This window comes from Coloeus monedula (genome assembly GCF_965178545.1).
Source record: "Coloeus monedula genome assembly, chromosome: 2".
In the NCBI taxonomy this organism is placed as follows: domain Eukaryota; kingdom Metazoa; phylum Chordata; class Aves; order Passeriformes; family Corvidae; genus Coloeus; species Coloeus monedula.
This window is the reverse complement of record NC_138782.1, coordinates 45,798,720-45,825,003: the sequence shown is the minus strand read 5'-3', so window position 1 is coordinate 45,825,003 and position 26,284 is coordinate 45,798,720. Positions and strand designations below refer to the sequence as shown.

Sequence of the window (26,284 nt, the reverse complement as noted above, 5' to 3'; positions counted from 1 at the left end):
TTGTTTTACACTCCCTGAATGGATATTTATTTGGGATTCCTTCTTTTGTCTTTTTACCCATGCTATCTCTCCACCAGTGCTCTGGCAGGTGGGAAGGTATGCAGCTCTTCCCTGAAATCTTTGCATGCCAGACAACTTCTGCCCAGGCAGTGCCAACGCTGACACAATTCACCTTCTTGACAAGACTGTCAGTGGAATGACTGTGCTGGTGAGCAGGTGAGTTTTTGATGCCATTTCCTTTCGCTGATGGATCTTTTCCTGCTTATGCAACAGAATTTATGCCAGACCCCCGGGCGACATCCCGGCCCAGCTTGGTGAGCAGTCTGCTGCAGAGGCTCTGTAACCACTGGTGTGGCTGGACTGGCAGAGGTCTGACACTGGTATGGAGACAAGGAGAAATGTGGGGTACAGTCAGAACATGTGGGAGTAAAACAGTCTATTGATAAAACACAGTGAGATGACAGAAAGAAAAACATTTCAAACCCAGGAATGTTCTCCTTTGAGTGATATTATGCCTCTGAAATAGAGGTGCTTTCTAACTGTTAGAGAATGTGTCTCTTGTTAGTTTTGTGCTCTCATTTCTTGATGTCTCACAGTGGGATGAGATAGTAGCAAATGCTGAACAACAGGAAACTCATTGGTGTGGAAAAACGGCAGCATGAGCTGTGCACATGCGAGTCAGTGAACTAGCAGCACTGTAGTGTCTGTCCTGGGGTGTTCAAGGGTGGAACTGGGTAAGTAGAAAGATGATTTTACCAGGCAATGACCACATATCACCAGACCAGCCTCTAAGAGCAGAGCCTTATGTGGGTCAACCTTCTGGGAAGATCCAGGCAGAATCCTACAGAGATCCCTCTAGGGCTGCATTAGTGGTGTCCATGCTTCCAGATTGGGCACTGCTGTAGTGGTGACTTCAGTAGTGCAAGCGGAGCAGGTGTGTGACTTCAGTGGGATGGTGGGGTGTTAGGTCTTTGATGTGTCCCATAGGGCCATGGAAAAACGTCTTAAATAATGCCATCCAGAAGGCAGTGGACATGCCCTGACATGACTTTGCCTTCTGACCTTTGAGGTACAATGAAGATCTGATTCACTACCTGGCTTCAGTCGCTTCAGGGACAACACCTTCATAAAGCACGTTTTCCATTCTGCAAAGAGACAGAGACACGACTTGTGTCGTGGCCAGTATGGAGTTTCTGGGAGCCTGGGAGCCTCTGTGTAATCATCCAGTATGGGTGGGGGAGCGAGACAACTCCAAAGAAGTGAGACCCACACACCAGCGCTGTACTACGGTCCTTGGAGGTCGCACTGAACGAGGGCGCAGCCACTACCAAACGCTGTGAGCCCGAGTACCCCTCATCTCCGAGGTGCCGCTGCGGCACTGCCCATGGCCCGGCTGCACAGGGAGCCCGCGCACCGCTGCAGGAGCGCGGGCACGGACACTTCGGGCTGAGGCAGGCGGGGGTGCGAGGTGCGGACCGGGGCCAGCCCTCGGTCCGTGGTACCGGCAGTCTCTGTGTGATCGGCCAATATGAGCGGGGAGGGAGCGGGACAACTCCGAGGAGGAGAGACCCGCACAGCCGCGCAGTCCCGCGGTGCCCCGCCGTCTCAGGGCGGGGAGCGGCCACCCCCCTGCCGCTCGCCTGCTGCCCCACGGGCCGGCTCAGGCAGCGCCCGCCGAGACCCGCGGCCGGCGGGGGGGGCCCGGGGGTGCCCGGCGGCAGGAGGGGCGGGCGGCTCGGTCCGGGCCGTGCCGGTGCCCGCCCTGCGGCCGCCGCGGGGGGCGCGCAGCCCCCGGCCCGCGGGCCCGGCGGAGGCGGCGGCCCGGCGTGCTGCAACCATGGCGACGGCGGCGGAGCCGGCCCGCCCCCCGCGGGGCCGGGCGGCGCGGGATTGGTCGGGGGGCGGGCGCTCGCCCTCTGCCCCCTGACCCTGCGCGGCGGCGGCGGCAGCAGGAGCGGAGGCGGCGGCTGCTGGCGGCCGTTTCCTGGTGGCCTGGCGGCGGCGCGGGAGGGAGGATGCGGCGCAGGTCTCGGCTGCTGCTCTGCTTCGCGTTCCTCTGGGTGCTGGGCATCGCCTACTACATGTACTCGGGCGGCAGCGCCGCGCTGGCCGGCGGCGGCGGAGGCGGCAGGAGGAAGGTGAGAGCTCAGCGCGGGGAAGGTGCTCCCGCTCCGTGCTCCGGCGGCGGGGCGGCGCGGGCCGGGCTGGGGGCATCGCTGCGCGGTCCTCCGGGTGGGAGAAGGGACGGCGGCCGGGGGGGATTCTCTTCACCACCGCTCGTTTTCGGGTGGCGTGAAACTGCCCCAGGTTGCTCCTTCCTTCTTCCCGCCCGCCCTTGTCCAGCCCGCTTCCCGGAGGCAGATGGCTTCTTTGTGGACTTCAGACCGATTTCAGCCCCGTCGCGTCATTCCTTATCCAACTGCGGCCGGCCACGTCCCGGGCCGGGGGAAGTTGGTGCGGGAAGGGAGGGTGGGGAGGGCCGGGGCAGCGTTCCGGGGCGGGGGGGCCCCGCCTGGCTCCGCTCCGCTGCCGACACAGAGCGTCTGCCCCTTCCTGCCTTCCCCGCCGGCACCGGAGTCCTTCAGGCTTGTGTTCCCACCTAGAGAACACGCGAGGATCCGAGCTGCTAATGCATTTTGTCTTTGGATGCATAGCACTTTCCTTTCTCCTTAGCGCTGTGCCTAAAGGATACCGTTTTCCGACCGGTTTTGCAATATTCCAGGAAATAGCCGGATTTGTCATGTTTTGTGTCTGTCGCGTGGAAGGTCTGTCTCTTCCTTCTTATAACAGCTCTTGTTACAAGTGTTACTAATGTTTAAGGAGTTCCCTGTGGGCAATACAGGCGTAATTTTTCATTATTCTGGCCATCGAGTTACTAAGTAGATTTTTCAAGGTGTTGTAATAATTAATCGATCAGGAACACAACTGGAAGTTAAGCACATCACAGTTCACGTTTGTGTCAATCAGAACGGGGTTTCGTGGCATGATGTGGGAAGTGGCAACTTTATCCACTATCTATGCTTAGAAAAACGAAGTGGTTTTTTTCTTTTGTGGTCTTCCAACTCCCCTCCCCCCCTCCCCTCTGTAAAGATTAGCAAAATCAAGAGCTTTTAGAAACTGTTGTTTAAGCTTTCTGTTTTGAAATAGGAAAGGTGTAAAGCATCATAATGACGTAGTTTTTTACAAAGAACCCCAGAAATGGCAAGAGGGCAATTGAATGTAGTGCTCTACAGTTGAACGGTGTTGTTTGCTGTTAATTGCTGCTTCCTGTTAAATGAAAAGTAGTGTTTCGTGGGTCTAGCTGATGTATAGAAAGAGGAATATTTTTGTGTTTCTGTGATGCAGTTTGGTTCATCAATGTATGTATTCTCAGTAAAAAAATGCTGATGACTAGAGTCTGTGTCGGGTCGTGGAAGCAAATACTTGGATGGCTACTTGTATGAGCAAGGGTCTAGAGAATGCATCACTGCTTGCTGATAATTGGCACTCTATCCTGTTTTTTATTCTCTCTGTAGCTTAGGAATGAGTTCAACAGGAACTTTTGATGTAATATGTTAAAGTAAGTGTAAGTATGTATTGCCAAATACCAGCTCTTGGTCCTTCAAAGTAGATACAGTAGCAGAAATAGATCAAGCAAGTGATAGGCTTTAGGCTACTGCCTTACTTTTTTTCTCGAAGAACCACTAGAATGTATTCAGAAAGTAAAGGCAATTGTACACTGCTGCTGTGTAATGGAATAAAGAAAAGCTATCAAGGCAAATGTATCTGCAGATAAGGAAATATATTTTTAACTCTTATGGTGTGTTACATTTGGAGTTTCCACACAGATTTGCAATTCTGTTCAATTAATTTTTACTGCTGGGGAAACTGCAGTGTGGGGGTAGTGATTTGCCCAAGGTCACCTAGAAGACTTGGTGAGAATAAAATAGGAAAGAATATTTCTGAGTAAGAGTCTGGTATTTAATCTGCTAGAACCTGTTGCTGTTTATTATTGATATTAGTAGCAGTTTTTATTATGTTTTTAAGAAATCAATGATCCTGTTACTTGCTTCGGTAGCATAATTTGGTATCATTCTGCACAAAATTTAGTAAGCCTTACTTGTCTGGGTAATTGGGAAAGTTTAGTAAAGATAATTTAAAGAAAATGAGACATTTCATAGACCTCAGTTGAAGCTTAGTGCTGTGTTTAAAAATACGAAAGTTTGAAGTAAAGCTGTGGTAAGGAAGAAAGTAGGTACTGTGGCCACAAGAAACAAGTGGGGAAATTAACTATTATATGTGGATTGGTGATTTAAGATTCTATTTTCTGTCAGTGAAGCGTAAAATTTAATCCCAGGCTTCAGCATAGGTTAGCAAATATAAGTAGAGGAAGATGTGTGTAATGTAATAGCTTTTGAATCTGAATAAAAGGCTTATTAACTTAGTGTCAGACACCAGTGTAAAGCAAAAAACCACAAATTGTCCTAAACTTATGAACAGAAACCCTGCTGTAGTAAATTTCTTAATGTGTATGACTTCATGTAGTCCTTACTACTTGCCCACTATTTCAATATAATGGAAACAGAGTTGCTTATAGAAGAACATAACTTTTAATAAATTGTAGTCTCTGCCATGTTCAGTCTATAAAATTACAGAAGCCAGGAGGGGATAGTTCTTCATTTGTGTGAGTAATTTGCATGTTAATTACAGATCTGGTTGTACAAACAGAATGTGTTTTTCCATAAGGATTATCTTTTTTTTTTCCCCATACACAGACCTAATGTGTTACTCAGACATACTGGACTTGTTTGATATGACACCCAGTCTTGTGGTGTGTTGAACAGCACCAATTCCCTTTCTCTTCAGTAGAATTGAAGGTGTTTGCCCTTTGCCAGGATTGCACCTGAGTAAGAGAAAAGAATGTTCGGTTTTTTAAATTTTTTATTTGCTTTTCTTATTAGAGTACTGTCAGAATTAATCTAAGCTCCTGCTTATTTTGGTTCTTCATTTACGACATTTCTAATAAGACCTGTGAAGCTGTTTGGATGTTGCAGTGTGTGGTACAGCCTTGATAAAGTTTTTGGCCCCTCTCAACACAGCCCTGTGTGCAGTATATTGGACTGGTAGGGTCTGAGCAGGCATGAAAGAGTGTAAAGCACACAAAGCACAAGATCTCTCAGTGGTAAATGTATAAATAACAACAACCAACCAAAAAAAATAGAAAGGTGCAATGCTTCTCGTTCTGGACCTAGGCATAAAAACTGTAGTAGAAAGAAGCGATGTATTCCAGATTTAGAATTCTGTATGTGAAAACTTTTTTTTTTTCTTTTTTCTTTCTTCTTGAAAAGAAGAAAAGGGTAGAATCAAAACCTTTCATTCGAGATGTGTTTGAAGGGGACAGAAATGTTTTAGGGTTTTTTTTCCCCTTCTCCCCTCCAGTGAATCTCCAATCAAAATTATTGTAAACATGGGAGAGCCATGTTCAGTTGAATCCTTTTCCAGCTGGGTCACTGGGTTGTAGATTGGAAAGAGTGAGTCTGATTCACATGTCTAAAGGTTAGAGAAATGGTTCCCATACAGAGGCTGTGACAGAGAAGAGAGCAAGCTGCAAGCCCAACAGTTGTGAGACTGAAAAAAAATGTGGTCTACTTTTGTGTTCAGTAAATGTGTTTTATATTAAAAAGCCTTTGGAGCGGAGACTGGAAGTTCCCTTCTTTTCATGGATAAATTTCCTAACCCAGAGCAAAAGCAGTTCATGCTGTCTGTCTCAGACTTGCATAAAAATGGAGCAGCTCTTACAAGATGGTAAGAAAGCCAAAGTCATCCTGATGTGATCCCCTCCTAAGCCTGGTGTGATTTTGTATATTTGTCACATAGGTTTTAAGTTCTTGAACCACTAAGCTCTTGCACAATAGAGTGACTGGATTGAAATCAAAAAGAAATAAAAAAACCCCAACAAAACTAAATGACACACCAAAACCAGCCAAAAACTCCAGCTGATTTCTAAAGAACTTGCTATTCTAGGCATTAAGAAAGTAGCCCCATGTAATTGAGCCCTTCAGGCTGGACAGAGGAAGGTCTGAATCTTATTGAAAGTGCCAAATGCTTTGCTGCATCCAAGAATGAAGTCCTCAGAGGCATCTCCAAAAGGAGACCTGCAGGCAGAATGGGGATTTACTGTTGAAAGCTAAGGCATCCAGAGAGGCCGGCGAGGTTAAGCCACAGCTAAAACAAGGTCTGTAGCCTTCTGGATTTAGGTGCCAGAGTGCTGACAAGCTTTTGCATTTGTTGCCATGTAAAGAATCTCAGTTGTTTTTAAGTGGAACCTCTGTCATCTTCCACCCTTTCTAGAAGAAAAGGCTAAAAGCAGGAATTTGGTAATAAGTGATGGATCACTTTCACAAGTACTTCCTAAAATTAGAAGCATTTTTCTTTTTCATCAGCTAAAAAAAAAACCCTGAAACCCCAAGCCTCCTTGAACTGGAAGGTTGTTACTCTCTTGACTCACCAGATTTACTGGGTGTAATGGAATGAATTGGAGAAACCTAATTTTTGGCTAGTTGAGCCACAAGGAGGCAGGCTTTTCCTGTGGAACTGGTTATTATCCTGTACATAGTGCTGGTTTTCCCTTCAATATTCTGGTTTTGTTTGGTTTTCTTTTTTTCTTTCTTTTGGAGCAGACTTTTGATAGGTGACTGTACTGGAGCTAGCCGAGATGAAATAAAGCTGAAGGTAAAAGGTAATGCTTCATCTTGAGTATGTGACTGATTGATTAAAAATGTCTCAATCACTGGGTAAAGCAGGGGAAAAAGAAGCAAGCCTTGTAAGTTCTTGTTCTGTATGGATAAAACTTTAAAATAACTTATTTCAGCATACACAAAGTTTTGGGGGTTTCTTTTTTTTTTTTTTTTTTGGAACCCTTCTACTATTTCAGTTACTGCTAAAGGAGGCTTTTACTGACATTATACATAATGACACACATAACACTCTTGCTCTCTTTCTGCATAAACTACGAATCTAGTGTACCTAAGTGTTTTTTTTTTTCTTTAAGGTTTCAGTAAGGAGGAAAGGATATGTGTCTTAACTTTAGATTCATTAATCTGTTTATGTGCAACTTGAATGTTTCTCTTGAGGTATGTGAAACAAGGGGGTTAAAAGTAACCACTCCAACTCTGCTGGTTTCTTTCATCACAGGAAGGTATTGCCTTCTTTAATTTCTAAATACTGTTTACTTTGCTGCATCATTTTTCATGTAACTTCAGTCCCTTATGTGTTGTGACACTGAATGTAATTTCTGATACCTTGACCTTGAGACAAGTGAAGATACCGGTGGTTAAAAAAGTCAAATTGTCATGTGTCCTTTTCTGTATCCTTCACTTCCTGGAAGGTGCTAGGAGATAGAAAATTATGTTTCTCTCTATAACAGGTAACAGTTTCTGCTAATAGAGCTTTCTTTTATATGATTCTATAATAAATGGGAAAGAAATTAAATGCCTAGGCACTTCAATAATAAATCTGTCCTCTCACTAGAATGTAAATGTCATACATGTATATTTTCTTAATCTAACGTATGTCAATTGACAAAATTACAGTCTTGGCAACTCAGTCACTTATTTTTATGGATTACTTCATAAAACTTAACTTTGGGTTTCATGAAAAGGTGGTCTATTGCAAATTTGGTGCAGTCTCTTTAGGTCTCTGGCTGTATTGGGCTATTCTCTTTTCCTCTCCTTTTTTAAATGCTTCAGCAAGGGAGTTTTTTTGCTTGTTGATATGTAGGGACATTGAGAAATTAGTTCTTTGCTAGAATACCTGTGTTGTCCCCTGCAACCTGCTAGGTTAGAAACTGATGACTGATGCCAGTGCTATATCTCTTGGATTACTGTTAGCTGTTTGTTTCATAAATGCAGAAGTAGAGCTAGGCCATAGATAGAAGGGGTTGAAGAAACAAGAATGACTACTTTGGTAGTTTAATACAAAATGGGGTAATTACCCACCTTTTCCCATTATTTTTCTGTTTCATGTGGGTATTGTAGCAGTGTGCTGTTCTTCTGTTATTCCATTGCTGCTATGGTCTGCTGCTTTCTGGGATCTCTGTGTACAAAGTTTGTAAATTGTAGTGATGTCCTTTTGACAGATACAGTTTAAAAATAAGGTAGTCCACTAACTAATTGTGCATGTGCCTTACCTGTTTTTGTCCCATCAGTCTTATGATTTGAGATGTATTGCAAATAAATGCCAGTCATTTTTTCCTGTGTGTTCTAGATACTTCCAAAAATGGAACAAAAAAAGTGATGTAATAGCACTTTTTTTTCTAATTTAGAAAAGGCTCAGTATGACTTCAAATGAAGTAAAAAAATATTACAAGATTCATCTCAATGGTGCTACCTCACTTGTCCTTTAGACCAACGTAGAATAAAAATATAAGCCATTTAAACATATCTTAGAGAACTTATTTCTTAGTCTCCAATATTTTATGATCATTCCACATTTTTCCCTTGGAAATCCTATTATTTTTTCCTCTTTTGTCTTGCCCGTCCTTTTCAGTTTTTCAGTGTGATGTGTTATCTAAGTGCTTGTATATTACTGATACTGTTTGGTTAAAAGGGTGATATGTCAGATGAGAGACATGGTATTGTCTACTAGCTGCTTGCAATGATACTCTACTACAGAATAGAAGAGATGGTGCTGGGTGTCCCAACAAAGTGACCCTTGTTGCGTGCTTAGCTGTTTAAAAACAATTCCACCAGGCATCCTAGAAAATGTGTTTGCTTGGCTTTTGGTAGCTACATGTAATTTATAAATAATTTAATACACAGTACTTTTGTTTAAGTTAAATCTATTTGAAAAGAAGACATTAGGACACAGTTTGTCCTGTGAAGCTCAGGTGATAAATGTAAACTGCTCAAATTAAGTCAGTGCAAATGACTTGTTTTAAGTTGATTTGGTCCACTTACTTTTCTTAAATAACCTACTTTTGACAGTAGTTCAGCTGTAGTGGCACAAAGCAAGACATAGCCAGGTGGTGTACAGACAGTTTTTTAACTCCCTGCCCAACAGTGAAATCGTTATTAGGACTTAGGAGAAGATGTGTATTGCTAATATGTTGGCAATGCCATGTGTTGGCAAATCATTTGAATTCTAAAAATGAATCTGCAGGAAGCAGTGAGGCATTTGCAATTTTTTCAGGAATGTGGGGCTGAATGTCATTGCCCGAATATATCAGAATATTGTGGAAGTGGAATATCAGTGTGGGTGTTACAGAAGGAAACTCTAAGCAGGTTGTTAAAATTACATATTGCCATCATGTAACTCAAAGTGGTGGTATCTTAAGCTACAAAAGTTTTAAAACCCGGGTGCAGTCTTTCATGCTGTTTGTTTTGAAGTAAGTAGGGTGCCCTCTTCTCTTCTACTTTTCCCTTTCATTTAAGCTTTCAAAGGAATAAGGGATGGATTGAGGAGGGAAGATGGGGAAAAAAAGTTAAGTGTCCACATCAGAATGTTAGGTTTGTGTGTTTGGAATTTTGAAGATAGGGCATAAGAGAATCTAGCTAACACTAGAATTGAACAATTTCATATTCCCTTTAGCTCCATAAAGTTCTTTCACAGAAATCTTCATATGGTGGACCTTTCCTGATAAGTGGAAGTGAAGATATTTAAATGTATGGTGTTTTTTCCTTTACCTCCATTGTTTGGAGAATGAATTTTTTTTTTTGTGGAATCTGTATCTCACTGACACATCCCGAGTACATGTTTAACTGTCATTCTCTTAAGTGTTCATTTGCCATGTAGTCTTACCATGAATTAAGCAGGCCTGTACTATTTGTGTCACGTGACAGTCAATAATGATTAAGAAAGTGAAAAGAATCAGCATCTATTTTCTTTCTATAGACTGAATCCCCTGTTGGAATGTAGCATATTTTAAACTTATATTTAGCTTTAAGATAGGCTTTTAAAAATTGTTTTTGTTTGTGTGTTTTTCTTGGTGCTATCACCTTGAATGTTAAAAGCTGTTTTTCTTCTGCAAGAACAAAGTAACTTGTTAATATGACTGGCTTCTAGTGTAGCCTGTGCAAATTACAAATTCTGATCAAGGCTTGTTTTATTCCTAGTTGACTTCTCATCTGTCTGAATTGTTTTATTTTTCCCACTATCCCTTTTTTATACACTGGTTTTGTTAATTGCTCAGGGTACCTGTATTGTCATTTAAACAAGTTAAAATATGCTAGTTCAAATAGCTCCATCAACTGACAGGAGAACATTTGTGTAAAGGGACTATGTAGACAGATGTTAGTTTTGAGCTTTGCTTGTGAAATTCAAATGGGAAAAGAACAGGATAGTAAAAGAATAGCAAGTTTGAATTTTAGAGCATTCCATATATCCCTGAAATTGCTATGTAGTGCACATCAAAGGCAATAATTTGGACTTCTCTTCTTTATAACTATGGTCTCTTATGGAAAAAAAAAAGAGCCTTTTGAAAAGGTTGCAAGTTCAGTTGTTAATAACTTTTCTGAAGTTGTAAAATTGTCATAAAACCTGGGTGCTTTATTAAGGGAAGCAGAGAATAACTAGAGATTCTGCTGAGTTCAAGCATTATCAAAGTGCAATAGACTGCCTGTACTGAGTAACAGATCTGCTTGAACAAAAGAACTTTGGCCAAGGAAAGACTATGCAAAGAATTGGCACCCAGCTAATGCTATTGTGTATGAATTCTCAAAGAGCTATGACTTGATGAGGAGAAAATGTTTTCTCCTTGTATTAAGTTCCAAATGTTTAGCCACCCTGGAGATATGAGCACAGCTGAAATTTGTTACTGAAATAAATTTTCTCTATCTGGCCTGTTGGTTTACAGATGGTCAATAAATACGTGTGTGTATATATATATGGATATATGCTTCAGTGACATGAAGGTTTTTAAGTTGCTTGGCTTTTCTTTTTCTTGCTTCTCTTAAGTGAAATGGAAAAGTCTGTTCACTCAAGCACACTTTGACTCTCTTGAGACCTTGGTAAGGGAAAGGAAAGTTTTCTCCTCGTAAAGTACTTCATTTGGTAGCAAACTGCTGCGGACTAAGGGTGGAGCAGCCTGGATACTTAGATGTTACATTGTTCCGATGTATTGGAAACATCCCTACCGGATATTGGGACATATCCCTGCAGCAAAACCGCGACTGTAGTAGGTGTGCCTACCGAGAGTGTGGGGGCAATGGAATTGCAGTATCTCTCTGCTGAAGTGTGTCACAAAATTAGGTCTGCATATGTTGTCCAGACAGTGTAATAAGTTCTTGTTATGGGCGGTGGCATGGCTCCTGCTGCAGTGGAATGCCAAAGTCCTTCCGGTTAGCCTGCCAGACCATCCATCAACTGCAGCCTTGGCATTATCTGTGTGGAGCAGATAGGGCTGTTCTTTAGTGCTCTGACTCGTGCTCTCACAACATGTGTTGCTTTGCCAACACCCACTGAATTGAAGATGTGCTATGTCGTTTAGCCTCAACAAACATCAGTCTGACTGTTCCACCATGTGGAATAGTTATAACCCGTATATGCTATGTTAGTGAGTACTTTTAAAAGTTTTAATTAAGAAAATGCTCTTTTTTGTCCCACTAACACAGCATATACCTTTCTTTTGGTGTACTCTGAAAGTGCTGTGGGTGAGCAGTAATGTAGCAAGTGCTGTAAGGACCTGATGAGAAAATTGGAGTTTGATTCTTAAAAGAGCAGAGTCATTCTTAAAACCTCTGAAGCTGATAGATGTCATTCAAAGGCAATGTCCCCACCCCATATGCTAACCTGTGTGCCTTTCATTAATAAGTACATCTTAAGAATTTACAGCTCTTAACAGTTAAATTAAAAGGCATTTGGAGTCAAAAGAAATATTTAAGTAAAGTAGTGAGCAGTGGGCTAGCAACCATCAACACTTTTTTGCATCCCGAGTTTTCATACATAATGTTCAAAAGATGGAAAGGCTTGACTTCTTTGTACAGCAAAAAGTGTCTGAAGGCACTTGTTTTGAGGAAACTTTTTTTCTCTATAGGCACATAAGCACATAAGTGTCATTTAGCCTGGTAGATTCTTAGTAGAAAGATTGAACTGAGTGACAGATTTTTGATGCTACCCCTGGGTTGTCACAAGACTTAGAAATATGTTAGGGAAAAATGTACACTGATCAGGGAATTAAAAAAAAAAAAAAAAGTTGAAGTGCTTCAATGACTATCAGGTTTGTGAAAGGCTTGGTAAGAATGCAGTATGTCTTGTTCAAGTACAATTTCTCAGTTATTCCTAATACTTTCTGAATATTCTCTAGTAAAATAAAACAAGAGATTGATTTTGATGTTCATGTTAGCCTAGACCTAAAATATCTGTCTTTATACAAAGCAAAAGCCATTTGCTTAAAAATCCATTTCAGTTACCTACTGAGATAACTAATGCTTCTTGCATCCTGGGAACAATAGCAAGAAAATCAAGGCGTTAAGATCAGCCTGCAATCATTTAATGTTCTCTCTCGTGTGCTTGCAATTCTAAGAGCCAGAAACTTAGGCAAAACCTGGTTTTATACGCTTGGATTGTCTTGGTGTGTGACTTTCCAAAATTTTTTTTTTGTTTTCATTATTATTCTGTAATGGTTGCAAATGTTTCAGATTTGATCATGGTTTTTTCTTCTTTTAGTTAAGCATGTAGGAAGTATTTTTGACACTTTCAGAGTACATTTGCTAGGTTGTCTCTGTATAAGTAATCCTTTTTTTGATAAACTTGGATGTTGTTAACATTTTTCAACCATATTGGAAACTCTGGTGAAAAGATACCACCACTTGTTCAGGACACTTTTGAATGTTGTTTGCATTATAGCACTGTTTAGAGTCCTGGTTCTATTGTGCCAAAGATTGAATTGTCATAACAGGTTATTTCTACACCATGAACTTAGAAAAGGGCTTGCTGCACCAGGCTTTAGATACCTGAGTGTGAATGTTAGCTGTGGTCATATGGTAGAAATTCTCATGTATTTATCTCTTGGTGTGGCCTTTTGCTCAAAATCAAACTTTTTTTGAACTCAGCAAACTATATTAGATAATTGGCTTTTATGGATTAAGTCTCAGTAATTGAATGGACTTAAAGAAATTTTAATATCCTACGTTATACATCCTATGGAAAGGATAGCTCAAGCTTTTCAGACTTCAGCATTGAAGTACAATGGGACCTGGTGCTTCTTGCTAAGCTTGCTAGAGTATGGATCTGGAGCTGGTACCGTCAGGCTATGCAGGGAACCACATCTAGTGTCTAATCCTAGTGTGGTTGATGTTGACCACTTCTGAAACCCTCAGTTCACAAATGTTCAGTTTGGTTTAGAACTGTGATATTCTAATGTTTATTTCCAAGAGCAGCTACAGCTCAGAGGCAGGCAACAGTTTGGAAATGTCATGGTATTTGTTCAAATTAATTGTGATTGTGGCTGTCATTGCATGATGTTGTTATCCGAGTTTCTGAGCTAAGTTTCCAATGTAGAAGTATGGAAGAAAATGGATGTAAAGGAAGAAAATGGATGTAAAAATTTTCTTCTACTTGATGAATATTGTGTATCCTGTTATGACTTTTTTTTCCTAAACTTAGAGAAATGTCCTTGGTGTTCCTAAAGGTGTGTTGAAAAAAAAAAAAAAAAAGGTATGTTAGGGAAGTTGTTCAATGAGTCTTGGGGCTTAGGAGTAGTTTGGATGTTAATTCCTTTGAATAGTTTGCAATACCTGAACTGATTGCTCTTTCAGTTTTGCTTTGAAGATTTTTTTTTTTTTAGGGGAACTTATACTTGAATGATTTGGTGAAGTCTTTTGGAAACTTTAAAAACTATCTTAGGAAGCGTTGGTTTTAGTACATCCGGTTTGTGATGAAGAGCAGTTTGTAATGTGTAATAAGCAGGGTGTTGGTTGCTGGTGAGTTGTAGGTACTTGATCGTTTTCTAAGCCATTATCATCTTTTAAAAAAGATGTGGCTGGTAGAGCTTAAGGAGAGCACCACTGTACTTAAGATGGCAATTTCTAATAAAATACTCTGGAGAAACACTGTCATTATCTGAGTTTGAGACTCTAAGCCTTGTTCATGTATGCAAAACAAATGTCTGTAGCTGGCTTTGATTACTAATATTTTTTTTTGTTTGAGTCTTACATACCATCTTATTTTGAGTTTATTGCTAGCTATATATTTTATATATATAATTTTTTAAAATATATATATATAATTTATATAGTTTATCCCCTTAGCTATATGACTGTCACTTTCCTCTTGTAGTGTCATGATGCTTTATCAGAACCTCATGGCACATGGTGTATTTTTTTTAAACATAAGACAGGTTTTTAGGTAGAGATTCTATTTTATTATACAAGTGAAGATAGATGTAGAACTTATTTAGGCAAAATGTGTGTGTGACTTTTGTCCTTGGTGTGTGGTTTTTTTTTTTTTACTTAAAACTAAGACAGTGGCCTTTTTGTTGGTACTGATAATTTGTTTGCAACTGTTTGTTGTACAATACTGAGCACATTTCTCATACAAGATTCTTGCTTAGATGTATGAACTTTGCAGTAACATAGCTTGATATCTGCAGTTTCAAGTGAGCTGAAGATATTGGTCTGCATTTGTCTTCTGTAGGCTAAAGTAATGCATGCCCTATCTTGGAGGAAGTTGTTAGAGAGGGAGCATTAAATGATCAGTCTGGAAAACCTGATTTCATGTAAGTTTCTTATCAGAATAATTAAAAAGCATTTTGTGATCAGCTAGGTCTTGTGGATATCAGCTTACTAGCACTGAATTCTTCTGTTAGCTGGAGGAAGAAGAGTCTCCAGTGGGAGAGTTTTTTTGGAAGTATGTCAGTTGCTGTTCTGTCCAACTGCACGATGTTTTCATTTAGACTGTTCTCATGCTCTTACTGGCAGTAGGCTGTAGCAGCTGGGATGGCAGCATGTTTGCTTTCTTTTGACATGATTTAGGCTTCTTTTTCAGGCTTATCAGTTTAAGACAATAATTGTGTAGTAATTTTTCCTCCCTGTATTTAAATGGCTTTTTGCCATTATACAAATAGTGAAGAAAATGGCAGTGGAATCATAGGAAGTGCTAGTACTGGCTTCTCTTCTGGTTTTGGAAGTAAGAGTTGTTGCTGCATGCCTGAATGCTATTATTTGCCCCAGTTCAATGATCAAGCACTTAATTCTTTTCTTCCACAGAATCACAGAATATCCTGAGTTGGAAGGGAGAAAAAGCTTTTCCCAGGTCTGCCAATGAACAGCAGTGTTTTCCAGTTACTGCAATGATATTAGAATGGATAGAACTACTGGTGAGATGGGAATTATTCCAATTGTGCTCTTTGAATAGAAGCATAGCATGGTATGGGCTACATTCCTCCTGTTTTTTGAGTGCCAGTATGCATGAATGTGTGGTCTTCATTTGTCCATGTTAACCTGAAGATTAATCCCCTAAATACTTTGGGCTAGTATAGCCTATCTCACATGCAGCACTGTGTAGTTTTTCAACTGTTAACTTAATTCTGCCTGTTTTTCTTGAAGTGCAGTTCTAGCTCTTATGCCCATTCAAATAATAGAGATGACTTTAACATACCCTGCCCTGTTATTCCTTTGAGGACTGAATATGTACAGCAGAAGTTGTATTAGTTCTATTTGTCCAGTTTCTGTGCTGTGCTCCTGGGTTTGTATTTGAATCTCTAGCAGCTTTGCTCTTTATCTCATAGTTGAAAATTAGGTACTGTGTAAATAAAGTGCTTGTTCTTTTTCTGTGCAAGAATGGAAAGCTACTGATACTGACATGGCATATTCCTGCCATGCAATATAGTATAAGAATATAGTATAAGAAGTATTCTTGGGAAGTGTGCTGTCTAACCAAGACCTTAAAAAGATAGAGTTAGATGGACCCTTGATTATTTTCCACTAACTAGAACTCTTATGATCTTAGGTTTAAGAATTAAATGATTGCGTATTGGTAGAATATGAAAAGAAAGCTCAATATTTCAGTAAGTAACTTACAGTAGGAACTGGCTGTTCCTATTTTTGATGCATAAACCCAGTGTTTCTGTGAAGGAAGAAGGGCTGTAGGAATCTAGTAATTTTAATAGTATCTGGTACACACTGACATTTTACTTGTGTTCTGCAACAGAGAAGGGAGAGATAATTATACAGGCTGCTACTTTGTTTTAAAGGCTTAGTAGCTGTTGTACATAATTCTCATCAATTGCCAACAAAGCATCCTGTGTAAGAGCAGGAAGAAATGGGTTGAAGATAAGCTGCAGGTCATAAAAAAAAGAAAGGTATTTTAAAGAAGTGTAGCCTTTTGCTTCCCTTTTCTCTATCTCAGAAAATCATCACAAGCCTTAAGAGAACAAATGTGTTTTTGCTAATCTTACTGTTAGTATAAAACCGTGCTTGTATTATCTGCACTCTGCACAAAAGTCAAATCCAGTTGAACTGAAGAAAATCTGGGGAGAATACCATGCTGCAGTTTTTGGTTTTTTCCTTGGTTCATTTGTACTAATGGCAACAATATATAATTTTAATTATTCTATTAAGTTCTTTTAGCTTTGAGTCTTACAAAACAATAAATAGTCTCTGTGCTAAGAATAGCAAAGTAGTTTCAGACTGAGCTGTTCAATATACCTATTTACCAAGTTTGCTTGCAGACAAAAGCAATTATTTTCTATTAAGACCAAACATGAGTGGAAAGCTGTTGCCTTCATGTTTATTTGGTTGTGTGGGCTCTCTTATCCCTCTGCTTGACCATTTGGTCACTTCTTGACAATGCGGCTGATTTATTTCTTTTTCAGTCATGTTTGGATTTTAATGATGACAATTGGATTTTCTCAGACTGTCAGCTGCCTTCAGATTTGCATTAGCAGAGAAGGAGGCTTCTAGAAATGGAAACCACGTCTGTCATGGTACTATGGTGTCTTTTTTGTCAGCTCTGAAGTATGGCATGTATAGAGAGAAATTAAATATGTTGTGTATGGGTGTTGAAATCTAAGCAAAGATCCAGTAGTCATGGTATATGATCCTAGGACACCAGGTGATTTTGATTGTACCCACTTTTGATGGAGACATTTCCAGAAAACTTTCAAGTTGCAGTAATATGTAAAAATCTGGGGTTTGTGTAGCCACAAATCATGTTACAGAAACTGTTGGAAATACCCATCTGGGTCAGAGAACTCACAAGTGAAGTTACAGCTTTAAACTTGCAAAACTAATGTATTGAAAATCTCTTAAGAAGAGGGTCAATTTATTCTGTAACAATTACTGTGACTCCAGCTATTGAAATACTGAGTTTAGGTTAGCTTTAAAGCTAGAGTATGTGCCCCTTTTTTTGCATTGATGGCTGTTGGAGAGCTCACAGTAACTTTTGGCTGGCAGTGAATCAGATTCGGGAGCGTGGATTGCCTGTAGCCCCGTGTCTTTGTGTGGTACAAAGCAGTTGGCACTGAACTTGTTTTTCAGTCTGTCTTTCTTCTTGGGCCGTCACTCCTGCTAGTAAGTGGCACTGGCTCTAGGAGTGTCAATGTCTATCTTAATGTTGCACTTAATCTTATTTCCAAAGAGATCAGAAGGTGTTTTGAGAGATGATCTGCAATTACAAAAGGCAAATTAAATTGACAATGTAGTTTTTTTGCTGGGCTTCGGTACCTACAAATTTTAACTTGTTTGCTATTTTTGCAAGGTGGTTTTTCAAACTCTACTTCAGTGGTATGCTTGGACTGTTCATTGAAGGAAGCTGTTTATTTCACAACAATGTTCATCTGCCAAAGCTCGATTTTGCAGCTGCCTTTTTAGAGATGCACTAATTCTGAATGTGTTGCATGTTCAGTATCCCTCTCTGTCCACCTTTGTTTCCTAAAAAAACCCCTGTCTTGTCATGTTACTGGAAAAAAAAAAAATGGAATGGTGATTTCTACTATTGCAACAAGAAATAACAGGCCCCATTTTTCCAAAATATTTTTACCATTTGATCTAAGCATGCTATTTTACTTTATAAACTGTCTGCTTGAGATAAAGTGGAAAGTATTATGTCTTATAAATAAAGGCTAATTTAATCTGCTTGTGATATTTTTGCCATTGCACTGTTTACAATTTAAGACTTCCTAGATATGCTGGAGCTTGTTTCTTTTTGCAAATAGCAAAATATCTCATTGCTTTTTTTAAATCACCATTTACTCTGGGCTGCAGTTTGAAGCAACAGTGCTGTTGGAGCCTTCAATTCTCTACATAAGACTGCAGACCACACCTTGTTTTCTGCATCTTGGGTTATTAGATAGTTGTGGTTGAACATGTGTTCCAAACCAGAGAAATGTCACAGGGATAAGGACTTGTAATAATTTCCTCTGTAAAGGACTGAGGAAGGAGAATAAAATCCATGTGTACAGGTCTTTTTTATTTAATTTTTGTCTGTTGGAGGAAATGCACTGTTACTGAACTATATCATGGCATAATACCTTGACCATATGGTCATGAGTAATGCATAAGTGGACTTAATTAAAAATGTGGCTCCTTTCTTTTTTTTTTCCTTCATTTTGCTCTCCTCAGTGTGTAGTGTTAACTAATAGGAATGAAATCTTAATATACACAGTTATTTTCCCTGACATTTAAAGAAAGTGATAACCTCTGGGAGACCAAGTAATTCCTGGTAGTTCTTGATGGAGCATGTTCTGTATAACCAAGTCTTTCTTCTGCAGAGCCTGAATGGCATCTTCCACATACAGTTGTCATTATAAACAAATCTCGGTGTGTATCCAAATGCTTCAAATTCAAGTAGGGTTTAGTAGGCTTTCTTTGAATTGTTATACAGAAGTTGTACAGAAACTACCAAATTTAAAAGTTAAAATTAATGTGCATTTTCAACATGATACTGAAAATCATTCAGTTCCTTGTTCAGGTGATTAGTTTGTTCCTGTACCAAGCTTCATCATCGGCTCAGCTCCAGGAAGTGAGCTTTGATTAGGTTTATAAAGATTGCTGAGTAGGTTTTCCTCCTGTGCTGATTGGCTTTCTTTGCATCTGGTAACTGTGTTGTCCCTTTGACTTCTGTTTTCTCCCTTTTACCTGGTATTAGACTAGTGCTACTAAGTAGCTGTGTAGTTCCTGTTGTAGTTCCCTTTCTTTCCTGTTGATGTTTTTCACCCCTAGTGCAGACTAGTACCCTCTGAGGAGGGAATTATAAAAACTTTGTAATAAAACAAGAATAATTTTTTACCCCCTCTTGTTTAGAGTGAATCCTCAAATCGGTGTGAGAGTGAGAAGTTTGGAAACAAAGGAACATGATGTGATTATTTTTCTGCTGGTGGAAAAGTGTGACAAAATGCTATGCTGATGGTAACCAGAACCCAAGGAATATAATGGTCTTAAAAACCCCCAATTATTCTGTGTGAGAATGTGTGTGTTGGATGGTAGAAGGGGGAATGGCAGTGCTTCAGTTTGCTGCATCAGGCAATTTGACGTTTCAAACTGATCTTGGGTATGAATTTTTATCAGAGATTTTGAATGAAGGTTAACTTGAAGATGACTTCACAAGGACATTTTGAGTACAGATCTGGATCTGTTTTCATTGTGGGTTTTCTTTTTCTGAAGAAATCTGCTGCAGTAGCAGTCTTGGAGTCTGTGTGTTTGTGTGGCATGGCATATCTCCAAAGGTTTGGGGATTTGTTTTTGAAGAGTGGTGATGTAGCTATTTCTTTATTTTAGTTGCATACAAAATCAACCATCTTTGTTCTGCGCATTCTAGTACATTCATTCCATGAAGTAGATATAACCCTCAGTGTTTTTCTTTGAAACTTCTCTTGCCTTGGTGATACTGTCAGTTGCTTGGGTTGAAGGACTGACTTTCAAAGCCATGAGTTTGTATTTACTGAGAGGGATATAAAAATTAACATTTCTGCTTTTCACATCTGAGATTTGCCCATGTTGATGGGTATTGACGACAAGAGATATGAGCTGCAGAGAAAGAGGCTTTATTGGTGCAGATGATCAACACGGATGTATGGGTAGAAATTAAAACAATACAGAAACTGCTTCAAATTCAGCCTTTGAAGCTGCATGTCAACAGCTAGATTCAGAAGTTGAAACATTGTTATAAGTAGTTCAGAGTGATTTCTGGAATTTAAAATCTGATTTTAACATATTTGGTTGTAAGCTACACATTATTGTATTTTGGTGAAGGCAATGGAAGTATGTTTCTGATGTAAGAAAAAAGCAATCCATTCAGTGGCTTTTTTTTTTAACAGCAACACACAGGAATTCTTGCCTGCCATTGCTCCCTCTGACCATGTGACTGCTCTTAAGTGTTTTTTGTTACTCTAACCATGTGATTACTCTTCAGGGTTTTTTTGTCAATTTAGTGTAGTTTTCCAGTGGAAAGGTTAAATTTTTCAAGCAGTCTTTCTTTCCCATTGCCATAATAATAGTATTGCCATACTCTTGAATAGCTCGTTTTTTGATCAGAAAGCAAGTCTTATGAGGTACTTCATGGGCTCTTATCTCCTAAATGGGTGAATAAGTGGTCTCAATTTGTGCAGAAAGCAAGTAAACTGACATAATTATTTTGTTAAGAGGCAGATTTCAAATATGCCCAATTCACTGTAATTGACTAGTTCAGTAATTGGCCACTTCTGTAGACTGTGCATCTGGTAGCTTCAGACCTTTGGTGGAATGGTCTTGCCTTGAACAACTTGCCTTGAAGTTTTGGGAAATGGGATACTTAATTGTCAAGCTGGCACCAACTCCAAAAGCAGTCATTCTGGAAATTGTTTCAAGATCCAAAGCTTTCTAATTCTGCACAAACTTTCATGGAAGTTGTTTATAAAGGAGAGAAAGCAGGTTTTCCTTTTCCTGTTTCAGAATTTAATTTCTCAGGAAGAATGTGTTGAGGGGAATGGAATTCTTGTGTTGAATACAGTATTGGTGCTCTTGTGTTTAATAAATGAATGGTTTCAGTATTTTTAACTATTGTTACTTTTTTTAAAGAATGTGCTTAGAAGAGCTGATTTGATTGAATTGATTTCTTTTTAACAGACTTTTAGCTATAAATCTTTGTGTCCTTTCTTGTGGAGAAGGGGGAATATAAGGAGAAGAGTCTGAAGAGGGCTGTTACTCAATTAAAAAGGAAGTCTGGTGTTGGACTCTTAGGTACTAATTTTCCCAGTATGTCTTGCTCAGACAGCTGTGCATGACAGTGTTTATACAAGCAGCTATGAAGATATTTTCTTTAAGGGGTGAGAGAGGCTGCATAGTTGTATATACCCTTACTACCACAATAGTATTAAGGGTCTTTTTAAAATCCAAGTAGTAAATTTTAAAATTCAAAGGCTGAATCTGTCAACTAATAGTGAAGGTATTGTGGTTCTTCTAAAAGTACAATGACTGCCTCGCTTCTGTCTCCTCCCTGCTTTTGGGGCAGGCAATGTGATAAGTAGCTTCTCATGGTTTAGTCTGTCTAGTCAGATTCCAAAGAACAAGCCTGTGGATGACCTGACAAACTTTGTGATTTTGTGTTTCGTTAGAAGCTCCTTTGCTTTGAGTCTAAAAGGCAAGTAGTGAAGAAGAAAGCCTCAGCCAGGCATGCAAATACCCTTTCTTCTTTGATTTGTCTATATTCTACAGTAAAAAGTATAGCCTATAAAAAGCATTCAGTTATTTCTTAGCTCCTACTCTTTGTGAAGATACTTTTTCTTGTAATGTGACAGTTCTTGATTCTTATATCTATGCTGGAGTATCAATAGTCTGTGACCTCATAGCTACAAATGTCCTAGTGAGTGCCATTGATAAAGGCTGTTATAGATGGAAGTAAGTCGCTGTAATTGCTGTTTGCAAGTTGGGCTGTGCTGTCTGTGTTGTTGTTTTTGTTTTTTTGTCTAAAGGACTGTGGGAGTGAATTCATCAGCCATGCTGGCTGGATGGCCAGGCCCAGAGAGTGGTGGTGAATGGTGCTGCAATTCAGTTGGTGACGAGTCGCTAGTGGTGTCCCTCATGAATCAGTGGTGGGGCCAGCTTCATTTAATCTTTTTATTGACGACATGGATGAGGGTTTTGAGTCCTCCATTAGTAAATTTGCAGATGACACTAAGCTGGGAGTGTATGTTGATATGTTGGAAGGTAGGAGGGCTCTGCAAAGAGACTTGAAATGGTTGGATAGATGGGCAGAGTCCAATAAGATTAAGTTTAACAAGTCCAAGTGCCGAGTCCTGCATTTTGGCCACAATAACCCCCTGCAACGCTACAAGTTGGGGATAGTGTGGCTGGACAGTGCCCAGGCAGAAAGGGACCTGGGGGTGCTGGTCGACAGCCGACTCAACATGAGCCAGCAGTGTGCTGTGGTGGCCAAGAAGGCCAATGGCATCCTGGCCTGTATCAGAAATAGTGTGGCCAGCAGGAGCAGGGAGGTCATTCTTCCCCTGTACTTGGCACTGGTGAGGCTGCACCTCAAGTACTATATCCAGTTCTGGGCCCCTCAGTTCAGGAAGGATGTTGAGATGCTTGAGCATGTCCAAAGGAGAGCAACAAGGCTGGTGCAGGGCTTGGAACACAAGCCCTATGAGAAACGCTTGAGGGAGCAGGGGTTGTTTAGCCTGGAGAAAAGGAGACTCAGAGGTGACCTTATCACTCTCTACGAAAGGTGGTTGTAGTCAGGCGGGGGTTGGTCTCTTTTTCCAGGCAGCAACTGACAGAACAAGAAGACACAGTCTCAAGCTGTGCCAAGGGAAATTTAGATTGGATGTTAGGAAGAGGTTTTTTACTGAAAGAGTGATAAAGTTTTGGAATCCTCTGCCCAGGGAGGTGGTGGAGTCAGTATCCTCGGATGTGTTTAAAAAAGATGTGGCACTCTGTGCCATGGTTTAGTTGAGGTGGTGTTAAGGCATGGTTTGGACTTGGTGGTCTTGAAGGTCTCCTCCAACCTGGTGATTCTATGATTCTGTGGTTCACAACTACAGTAGAGTGCAAGCCCATGGAATTGCTGCAGCAGAAATAGCTAGCACTTTGGAAACACAGCAGTGTGTCTGTGTTGCAATGGAGATTAGACTTGTTCTTCCTGCTTATGGATGACTCTGTATTGTCAGCCTTGGCTCTCTGAGGTGAGGAGGATATGCTTTCCTGTTCTCCATCCCATTAGGGTGGATTACAATATGGTTTTGTGCATGTGGTTTACACTGTCAGGAATATTTGACTCTCTAGCCGTGATTAAAGACTGCATTTGTATGATAGTATTGTAGAAAAAATACTTTACACCACAGGCTAGAAAGGAGATTCTGGAAGCACCAAGAATGTTTGGTGGATATCCATTTTCAAGTCAACCGTATGATTATAGCAGCTCATTCAGCTGTGCTCAGCGTGGTGGGTTAACTGGCCACAAGGTGCCTACCAAGCTGCTCTATCGCTCCTTATCTTCATCAGGATGGTGAGAAAACAACCCACAAACTTTTCATTCCGAGATAAGGACAGGAAGATCACTAAACAATTGCTATCAGTGGCAAAACAAACTCAACTTTGGGAAATTGATTTATTGCCAGAAGACAGATTAGGACAGTGAGAACTGAGAACAAAAACTAAAACCACCTTTCCCCACCCGCCCCTTCTATTCAGGCTCAGCTCTACTCTTGACTCTTCTACCACCTTCTCTCTTTTGTCATACAACAGTACTGTAAAACTCAGTTGCTTTTTAATTTTCTGCTTGTCCAACTCTTTAAGTGAGTAGAAACTAATGACATTGCTTAAAACTGTGGAAAGACAGTAAAGCAAGAGAGTAGTCAACAAATCCAGTGCACAGTTCATATGTGCATTTACATTGTAGTAAAATGCACCAGGTTGTCTTAAACACGGGAACTATGTCTGGGAATAAGGGCCTTCTGTATCATTAACAACATGACCATAGACCTCTAGCAGCTTGATACTATCTGCAGTAAAAATGTGTAAGCACGTGTTAAAACCTGTAGGTTATCACTGCTGTTTCATTCAGCAATTGGAGCAGTGTGTGTGTGTAAAATCTAAACAGGTGTGTTCACCCTCACATTTTGAGGAAACAGAAGTGCACAGTGTAGCACCATTGATATAAAACAGTTACTAGTCTTGGTAGCGGTCCAATAAATGTGTGTGAGGCTTTTCATGTAATAACTGGATTATTAGACAACATACTAGAGAAGTGTCATGTTTGCTCTGACTCACTGCTAAAGTTTGGTTGCCTTTCAATATGTGTCACTAAGCCTTAGGTGGTTTTCTAAGAGTTTTGAGCCAATGCCTTTTATTTTGGTCTATAAAGTCTGGTAAGATAGTGCATCATTTGAAAGCAAAGCAGTAATGATAAGGAAACAATTTTGTTTATCTTGTGAATGTCAGTCTAACTTAAAGCAGTCTAGCTCAGGTGTGAGACTGGGCTTTTGCAGGAGCCCTCTTTTAAGCATTTTATTAACATTAATAGGTTTAGGTGATCTCAATTACTGTGTATCAATACTTAGCAGCAGATAATTTACTGGGCAGTACTGCTGAGTATTTTGCTAGAGTTTGCTCTAGACTCAGCTGTTCTACAGGCCGTAAAGCAAAGAGGTAGGAAAGCAGAATTGAGAAGGGGAGCAGGAAAGAAGCTAAAAAACCCCCCAAAACAAAACAGTAAGGGTTGAAGAAGGGCAGAAGACGAAAATATGTAAGGATGTATACCAGAGTCTATCAACACAGCACAGTAGGAATAGTTGCTCTGCTTTAGGAGAAAAGAGTTGGCAGAGCACAGGGAGTGGGCACTGCAGAGCTGTAGGAGCAGATGGGTCTTAGCAAAAAGAGGGTAGTTCATAGAATGAATTTAAGCATGTTATTTTTGATCTCGTGCCTTTAAAGTTACAGTGGGTAGACCAAACACCTGTTCTTTATCATCACTTTTTAGGAAATGTAAATAAGCCTAAATGTTAATTCACTTCTAAAACTTCACCTCAGCTTACTTCTAAAATATTTGCCGGTATGTTTGTTCCCTTTGGCATGCTGAATGACTATTGTAAATGCAGCTGGTGTGAGCCACATCTATTACCTCATTGTTAATGTTTTCAATGAGCTGTAATCTGCTTACTGAATGCTTGATTTCATAGAATCACAGAATTATTTAGGTTGGAAAAGGCCTTTAAGATCATAGAGTTGAACCCTTAACACAGCACTGCAAAGTCTGCCACTAAACCGTGACTTGAGCACTACAACTCCATATCTTTAAAATACCTCAATGACTAACAAATTCCCTGAACGTAGCCCTTGTGTGTTGGCTGTGATGTTTTTTTTCTGCATTTGTATGTTTTTCCATCAGTCATCAGGGCATTCAGGAGTATAACCTCAACAAATTTACACGGAGAAACAAGCATGGCCTATTTTATTTCATGTTTGTTTGTGTCTTGAGAAAGTCCTAGCACTAAATTGTAGTGCTAAATTGTATGAAATTACAACCCTGAGATTTCTATAAGGTACTGCCAGTATTAGCCTGCGCAACTTGAAGTTGCAATTTTTCTAATCATTCTTGATTGCATCTTCATTTCTTGCATGCCAGGGATAATTAAATGTTGACTAATTGCAGTGCTTTACATTTTTGCTGACAAAAGCCTGCTTTAGAAAGTGCAAATTCCTTGTTCCAGTTATAGTTGTCTTCTTCCAGACTATATTTTAGCACACGAAAATATAACTTGGGGGCTGTCTAAGCAAAAGTGAAAGCAATCTGGATCACAGTGTAATTGGCCTCCTTGAACTTCGGGAGCTGTAGAATTAGCTGACTTGAAATGGTGGTACTTACTGGGCACATCTTTCTGTACAGTGGCTCTTACACCTGCCAGCCACTTCTACACTTCTTTTGCTGGAGTCCAGGATAGCAAAGGGTTGTGTTTTCTGCTGGGTCCTTGCTAATTGAATTCAAGTAATAGAAAGTTCAGTTACATTTCACAAAACACCATGCAAAGCTCAAATGTGGAGCATCTGTAAATGAGATCCCTAGTTGTGAGTTAGCAAGATAATAACTTTGCACTTTATTGTAGGAAGCAACTATGTATGGAAATTGCAGGAAACTGAAAGATGTCCTGAAACACTAATCATAAATCCAGAAGAGGATGAAGTTCTGGTAATGCTCTTGCTTTTTGGTGTGCCAGCTGGCATAACTGGCTGCATATCTGAAGTGAGCCCCTAGAGGACTAGAGGGTCAAATTGGATACCACTCTTGTCAATACACTTCTGTGATGTTCTGTTTGTCAACTTGGCATGGATTTTCAAGAATTAAGATATAAATTGCTGAAGATGCACCTCTAGTTCTCCTAAACTCCAAAAAGGTT

The 26,284-nt window shown here is 40.1% G+C and overlaps 1 protein-coding gene across 1 annotated transcript in view; it reads left to right on the top strand.

Moving 5' to 3' along the window:
* The first annotated feature begins 2,009 nt into the window (after window positions 1-2,009).
* Window positions 2,010-26,284, top strand: part of GALNT2 (polypeptide N-acetylgalactosaminyltransferase 2) — a 92,635-nt gene continuing 68,360 nt past the window's right edge. Inside the window, exon 1 of the mRNA XM_082303029.1 lies at window positions 2,010-2,138. Within this exon, the coding sequence (XP_082159155.1) occupies window positions 2,016-2,138 (123 nt within the window). The 5' untranslated portion in view covers window positions 2,010-2,015. The remainder of the gene's footprint in view (window positions 2,139-26,284) is intronic.